This window comes from Sinocyclocheilus grahami, unplaced genomic scaffold (assembly GCF_001515645.1).
Source record: "Sinocyclocheilus grahami isolate Dianchi unplaced genomic scaffold, SAMN03320097.WGS_v1.1 scaffold681.1, whole genome shotgun sequence".
Lineage (NCBI taxonomy): Eukaryota > Metazoa > Chordata > Actinopteri > Cypriniformes > Cyprinidae > Sinocyclocheilus > Sinocyclocheilus grahami.
This window is the reverse complement of record NW_015505860.1, coordinates 116220-123859: the sequence shown is the minus strand read 5'-3', so window position 1 is coordinate 123859 and position 7640 is coordinate 116220. Positions and strand designations below refer to the sequence as shown.

At 36.7% G+C, this 7640-nt stretch overlaps 2 protein-coding genes across 2 annotated transcripts in view; both read right to left on the bottom strand.

Moving 5' to 3' along the window:
* The window catches only part of LOC107559317 (glutathione S-transferase omega-1-like), a 3599-nt gene extending 1865 nt beyond the window's left edge, over positions 1–1734 (bottom strand). The window contains exons 1-5 of the mRNA XM_016243086.1: positions 1656–1734; positions 1364–1445; positions 534–642; positions 212–353; positions 33–113 (exon numbers count right to left, since the gene is read on the bottom strand). Of these exons, the coding sequence (XP_016098572.1) occupies positions 33–113; positions 212–353; positions 534–642; positions 1364–1394 (363 nt within the window). The 5' untranslated portion in view covers positions 1395–1445; positions 1656–1734. The remainder of the gene's footprint in view (positions 1–32; positions 114–211; positions 354–533; positions 643–1363; positions 1446–1655) is intronic.
* Positions 1735–3914: 2180 nt separating this feature from the next.
* Positions 3915–7640, bottom strand: part of LOC107559325 (inhibitor of nuclear factor kappa-B kinase subunit alpha) — a 25967-nt gene continuing 22241 nt past the window's right edge. The window contains exons 18-22 of the mRNA XM_016243096.1: positions 6027–6135; positions 5730–5877; positions 4380–4507; positions 4145–4244; positions 3915–4037 (exon numbers count right to left, since the gene is read on the bottom strand). Of these exons, the coding sequence (XP_016098582.1) occupies positions 3978–4037; positions 4145–4244; positions 4380–4507; positions 5730–5877; positions 6027–6135 (545 nt within the window). The 3' untranslated portion in view covers positions 3915–3977. The remainder of the gene's footprint in view (positions 4038–4144; positions 4245–4379; positions 4508–5729; positions 5878–6026; positions 6136–7640) is intronic.

Sequence of the window (7640 nt, the reverse complement as noted above, 5' to 3'; positions counted from 1 at the left end):
TATATATAATATGGAAGTGAGTTGGGAAATACCTTTGAGAAATGCTCCAACAGCATTTTCTGTTGGGCTCTCTCAAACGGGTCAGATGGGAGCAGTTTTTTCTCAGGATAGACCTCATCAACCAGGGTCTTGTTCGGCGTCCTGGGGTGTTACAAAGTATTTGTGAAATCTAGCTAACAAAATATATATTGTGTGTTGGAGTGGTCCAGACGCTACACAGGTATTCGCAGGTGATTGGTGACTCGTATATCACCTGACCACTCTGGGTCTCCAGCGTTGGCACTAAACCAAGAGGATTCTTCTCCAAATACCAATCAGGCTTATTCTTCAAATTGATGTTGACAATGTCATGTCTAGGACAAAATTATTCATAGGGGCTTTTCTTTTCAGTCAAAGCAGAAACAATGTTTTCCAAACATTTTCAAAATGATTTTATTGATGCAATGTCATGGACACCCTCAGCACAACAGAAAACCTTCATACCCAACTTCTCCTCAAATAACTCACTAATGCCAATTAGCGTTTATACTCACTTAATTCTCTTGGCATTGAGCACCAATCTTGTCCGTTGGGCAAAAGGGCAGAATCTCATGCTGTAAAGCCGTATATGGTCCTTTGGCACAGGGCTAGGAGCAGGGCTTCCTGTTGCACAATTAAAAAAATATATATGTTAGACCTGATCTGCCCATTTCTGCAATGACGTCAATGTATAGTAATGTCACTTGCATGTTTCTAATTATCCAAAATGTCTTTTCAAATATAAGCAGGTTTTTAGAGTTGACAAGAGCATTGCACATGATGTTGTCATTATGCATTACATTTTCATATTAAAATTATTAGTCTCTACTAACTAAAAGTTAAGTCTCTTGTGTGGAATATATACAGACAAAACATGCATATTTTAAAAGTTACACCTGTTCAAAACGTACAGCAAATCAGGAATAACTCCAATGACTGCAATCTGTGTCAGAGCTGATTCCAGGAGCGCATGGCGCAGCACTTGTATGGAATCCACAGTCATAAATATCTCTGCTAATATGCAGTGATTTAAAGTGCAGTGTCATAATGTCGTCAGCACTAAACACACCTGAGCCCATAACTGTTATATCACTTGTCATTGTCAAGTGTTCACACTTCGTACACATTCTTGTGAACAATGAAATAAGAATGACACTCCCCGTTTCCTAACATAACAAAGACAGATCTGCACATGTTTAAAGACGTCACTTAAGATGATAGAGTAGATGTTGAGTAAATAGTAGATAGTAGTCACACAGTCCTGCTCAGTCACGGAATCTACAATAAACTAAAAACCATGCTGCTCTAAATTGCATCGTTTTGGTGTCTCATAATGATTTCTTACCTTTTCCAAGACATTTCTGAGATGCTGCCATTATTTTAAGGTGGAGGAGCGGTGTGGTGGTGGACGAATAGACCTGCAAAGGTCAAAAGTCAATTTCCATTTAAATACTACTGTTTTTTTATTAAGTTAGCTGGACGCAACAGCTTGCCGTTAAGTAGGACGTTAGGTAACCACTGTCATTTCAGAAATTCAATCATTTAATATTTCACCGTATCAAACCTAAAGAAATAAAATACATAAAGAATACCGAAAAGATATAATAACTGAAAGGTGCACATAATATGATACTTACCTGTCGAACTGTATGACTTGCCACACAACTTGGTCTATTTATTGGAAGGCGGCATGTATACAGTATGATCCACTTCAAACACTTCGTTATTTCAAAATAAAAGTCCTCAATAAACACAACCACTATATACTTGGTAAAATATAATGAAAAGCTCAGCGAGCACTTAACGAAATACCTTACACTTACATAATTTGACCTCTTCTCGGCTAAATGTAAACTTTATGATGATCATTTAGGTGTGCAAAGCATTTTAGGTTTTATTTCGTAATTACAAATTTTCTAAATGTAACATTCACATTTTTAAATGTGAGAATTTCTCTATTACAGTGGCACTAAAAGCATTTCAACTCGTCAAATGTAATACCTATTTGCATGATGAATGGCTTTTTTACATGCATTTTCATACTGATTTGTGGTTGGTCTAATCATAACACTGCAGTCAATATTTTGACACTTGGCTTGCGCTGCCATTTGCTTCAGGACATGAAAATGATGTTACCCATCCTGTGCTGTGTGAGATCTTTTGAAGAAAATTGTGGCTCTTAAAATAAACTAATTTGAACATTTCACAAAACATTTGCAAAAACTTCTTTCTAGTTGCAATGAATTACTTGTAAAGACCTCCATCTGATTATTGTGGTTAGAAGAAAGTCTTTTCACACCACACAGATAACATAATGGATATCACTTTAATTATTTTATTTGTCATGTATAGAGTAAACACGTGAAAACCTAAGTGTTCTTTCATAAGATGCTTTTAACCCATGTCTGAAATATCCTCAGATAATAATCCAACAAAACAAACAAAATATAATATGCAAAATCTTATACAAGTTTGTGACGCACTCTTCTGTGATGCTGATCATCTCTGGACAAAACCATGGTTGAAAGTGTGAATAACATGACTGAACTGATGAAATTCATTGATTATAATTTGCCCACTGATGAATGATCACATTCTTTCTTAGCCGCTATTACCTGACATGAAGACGTCTGTTGCCATCACCATCACTGCCAAATCCAAAATTTAAAAAAGGCTGTGTTGGTATATGTTTGACCAAACACATTTTCATGTGACCCATGACTAAAGAGTTACGCTTTTATCATCCTCAACACTGTTCTACCTTTCAATCGGTCTGTTGTAAACCTGTACTGGGGGCCTCACAGAATTCTTAATATTTCAAAAAGGGAAATTGAAGTGCATTAGTTGAACATGACCAATTTCATTGCCAGACATCACAACTTTCTGAACATTCACAGTGACCCTTTAAAGTGCAGATGCTGAATTACCATATTTAATAATAATAAAAATGAAAAAAAAAAACTCGACCACCTAACATGAAAGTACAATCAGCCCATACAGTGAACTATAAAGTATGTAAATAAATACATTTCTAGAGTTACATTGCCTGAATTTTGTTTGCATGTTCTTGGTTCTGTGTCAATTAAAAATGCATGCTCAAAATATATAGAGTTGCTACGCGACTGCAAAATGTGATTTTAAATGAATTCAGATACTGACAAAGAAGTTACTTTATAATTAACAAATCATACAAGTCAACACAACCCTCATCCAGTGATGATGAATAAATGTATTTAAAAGAATGACTTGTTACTTTGTTACAGAGTTCACCAAAACTCTACAAACGCTGTGATTTAGCAACCAGGGATTCATATTTAGTCCAGCTCCAGTCTTGAGCCTATGTGAAAGAAAAAAGCAGCAAGTGTTACTGCAGCAAATATGTGCAGTCATGATCATATACAGAATTTCTATGAATTTCATAATAAACCTACAAAAAGCGCTTACCATGATGCTCTCTGATTTCTCTTCAGTGGTTTCTTGCAGTAAACTGGTAAGCTGACTCAAATAGCGCTGGTTCTCCTCGAGTAAATGATTGACTGAATCTCTGAAAACAAACAGCAGCATGAAAAACAAACCCTTGTGATTACTTTGTTGATCAACTACTGAAAGCCACAGTGTTTTGAAACCTAGGAGGTCACTTCTAGTAGGCCGCTCACTAAGTCTTGGAAGAGAAATTTACCCCTCGTCCGGCACTTGCAGGGACATGGGGAGGCGAGAGGAGCACTGGGCTTGAGTCTGGTTCCATGTTGACGGTTCTGTGTCAATTAAAAATGCATGCTCAAAATATATAGAGTTGCTACGCGACTGCAAAATGTGATTTTAAATGAATTCAGATACTGACAAAGAAGTTACTTTATAATTAACAAATCATACAAGTCAACACAACCCTCATCCAGTGATGATGAATAAATGTATTTAAAAGAATGACTTGTTACTTTGTTACAGAGTTCACCAAAACTCTACAAACGCTGTGATTTAGCAACCAGGGATTCATATTTAGTCCAGCTCCAGTCTTGAGCCTATGTGAAAGAAAAAAGCAGCAAGTGTTACTGCAGCAAATATGTGCAGTCATGATCATATACAGAATTTCTATGAATTTCATAATAAACCTACAAAAAGCGCTTACCATGATGCTCTCTGATTTCTCTTCAGTGGTTTCTTGCAGTAAACTGGTAAGCTGACTCAAATAGCGCTGGTTCTCCTCGAGTAAATGATTGACTGAATCTCTGAAAACAAACAGCAGCATGAAAAACAAACCCTTGTGATTACTTTGTTGATCAACTACTGAAAGCCACAGTGTTTTGAAACCTAGGAGGTCACTTCTAGTAGGCCGCTCACTAAGTCTTGGAAGAGAAATTTACCCCTCGTCCGGCACTTGCAGGGACATGGGGAGGCGAGAGGAGCACTGGGCTTGAGTCTGGTTCCATGTTGACAGCGAGGAGGGCATCTCTCCACTCTGACTCACAGAGCTTCGTGTGGTGTTCTGTGCCTAAACACAAACACATTCGATTACAATTGTTGCTTAAAGGGTTAGTTCACCCCAAAATGAAAATTCTGTCATTAATTACTCACCCTCATGTCGTTCCAAACCCGTAAGACCTTCGGAAGACGTAACTCGGGGGAGAAGAATTGTTGAATAAATATGTTATTTTTGTTTTCTTTGCGCTCAAAAGTATTCTCGTAGCTTCGCAAAACTGAAGTTGAGCCACTGATGTCACATGGACTGTTTTACCGATGTATTTACTACGTTTCTGGACCTGGGAACATTACAGTTGCGTTGCTGTCTATGCAGGGTCTGAGAGCTCTCACATTTCATCAAAAATATCTTAATTCGTGTTCCGAAGATGAACGAAGGTCTTACGGGTTTGGAACGACATGAGGGTGAGTAATTAATGACAGAATTTTCCTTTTTGGGTGAACTATCCCTTTAAGTTAAAAAAATATATATAGAGCCATTTTAGAAATGCTGTGAATGTAGCTCAACCAATCAGAATTTTAAGTCAGAAGTATTCATTTGATGGTATTAGTTTTGCTTTGAGTTTTTAACTTGTTACTTAACTTCCAACAATTTTTACTGTATTTATTTATGAATAATTTTACACTATCGTTTAAAAGTTTAGGGTTACAAATATTTTTTGAAAAATCTCTTATGTTCACCAAGGCTGCATTTATTTGATACAAAAATGCAGTAAAAAAGCAATATTGTGAAATATTTTGAGAGTTTAAAATAACAGCTTTCTTTTTAAATTAATTTTAAAATGTCATTTATTCTTGTAATAACTAAGCTGAATTTGCAGCAGCCATTACTCCAGTCTTCGGTGTCACCTGATCCTTCAAAAATCATTCTATTGTGCTGATTTGGTGCCCAAGAAACATTTCTTAATCATAATACATTTTTCAGGATTCTTCGATAAATAAAAAGTTCAAAAGAGCAGCATTTATTTTGAAATAGAAATCTCCTGTAACTATGTAAAAGTCTGTCCCTTTTGATCAACTTAATGCATCCTTAAAAAATTCTGACTCTTTTGAGCAGTAGTTTAAGTCATTTGGTCTTTTGGTTCATGTCCATCAAGTTCCAAATAGATGGAATGATCAGATAATGGTCATAACGCCCACCCCTAATGCACACTAAACTATAATGATGGAAAGTCCATGATTATGTGATATTATGAGCATATCTGGCCCTGAGACATTAGAAGCATGTGACTCACACAGGCAATCTTCAGTAAGTGCCAGAACTCTCTCTGTCTCTTGATCTGCATCTGCATGACAGTGGTGTCTGCCTCCTTAATGCTCTCCAGTGTTCTCTCGATTTTAGGGAAGAGGTCGATGATCTTCTGCTTACTCAGAAGGATTTTACTGCAAATAAGACACAACAGCGATTCTAGATTTCATCCATAAAATGCAATCTAACATTCATTTATTAACTAGTCGCAGGTTGAACAGTAAAACTTGAATCATTACAATCCTCTTTTATTGTGAATTGGATGGTTTCAAAAGCTGTTTACCTGAGGTGTGCATATAGATCCCTCAGTACCCGGTCCTGATTCTGGACAGTCTGTACAATAACCTTCACCATCTCAGAACTGTCACTGTAGCCGTGCTGGGGGTCTGGCACTAGGGGAAATGAAGAACACTATATACTGACCCTCGTAATTCATTTAACAGTAAGAATATGTAAGGAAATTTTGCCAACACAGATAAATAATCCAAGTACATGGAATGGGACATGGGGCAAATTTCATTAACTTATGAGCAGTGTTGGGTAAATTACTCAAAAAAAGTAATTGATTACAAATTACTTATTACTACTTGAAAATTGTAATTTGATTACATTACTGATTACTACATGTAAAAAGTAATCAGATTACTAATTACTTTACTTTCAAGTTACTTTGAAAACATATTAAACCTAAAAAAAACAATACACTTCAAAGTGAAAATTGTAGTTGTTTCAGTAATTTAATATTGACTGAAAAATATTACAAAGGTATGAAAACAGCAACTTGACGAAGATTTAATCAATTTCTAAAACGTAGCATTCTTAGTATAAACCTGCCTAAGCAATTAATTAATTGATGAGTGAGCATTAGTAAAGAAAACCCGCTGTTAACAATGTTGAAGATGAACAACTACTGCTCGGGCTTTTAGACATGAAAACATATCACATAATCCTTAACAGTGGTAACTCTGCTTCAGTGTTACTTTAACACTCTGTAGATTGGGACAATATGTACTCTGAGCAGAGTTGATTTAACTCTGGGGATTTTGCAGTGTATACGTGTATGCTGGCTTAACTGTGTGAGTATTAAAGACAGAAAAAACCTTAATAAATTGAAAACAGTTCTGATAACATTTGAGAACAGTATTGATGAACATACAATGCATATTTGAATGCTAAAAATGAATCTAGCTTCTTTGTTTACAGAGGTGATGTGGACGTTTACAGGTTCACGCGTCTCACGTGGATGATTACCGTATGAATTGCACGCGCTGCGCATGGGCGTGATGACATTACAGATAATGAACTCAGACGGGAAAGACTGGACCTCGCGTTGGTTTCATACGGATTACTTCAGAGAAAAGTTTTAGATAAGACTTACTTCATTTAAAGGGGTGGTTGATTAACGTTAGTTAGTGTCTAATGTTGCTGTCTGAGCATAAACAATATCTGCAAAGCTACGAAGCTGAAAGTTTAATGCAAACGGAGATATCATCTTTTAAAATTCTGGCAGTTTAATGCCTACAAAAACGGCTGGTAGGGACTACAACAAGTTACTTCCCGGGTATGTGACATCACAAACCCAGATAAACCCCGCCCTCGGTAAAAGGCAGCAAAGGGGGCGAGGCCATGCTGTGCTGCTTTAGAGAAGAGGAAGAGAAAACTAGAAGTGCATGTAAAAATCTATTCATATATGAATCGCGATTCTGTCTAAACTATTCTAATGGATTCACAAGTTTCAAAATGTTCCAAAGCAGCGGTTCTCAATATTGTTCCTCGCGTCCCCCTGCTCTGCACACGCTCTGCATCTCTCTCTCTCCCTCTCTCATTCAGATCATCAGCTCAGCTCTGTTCCATTTATACACTTATTTTCACATAGCTATGAGAAGCGTTAAACATG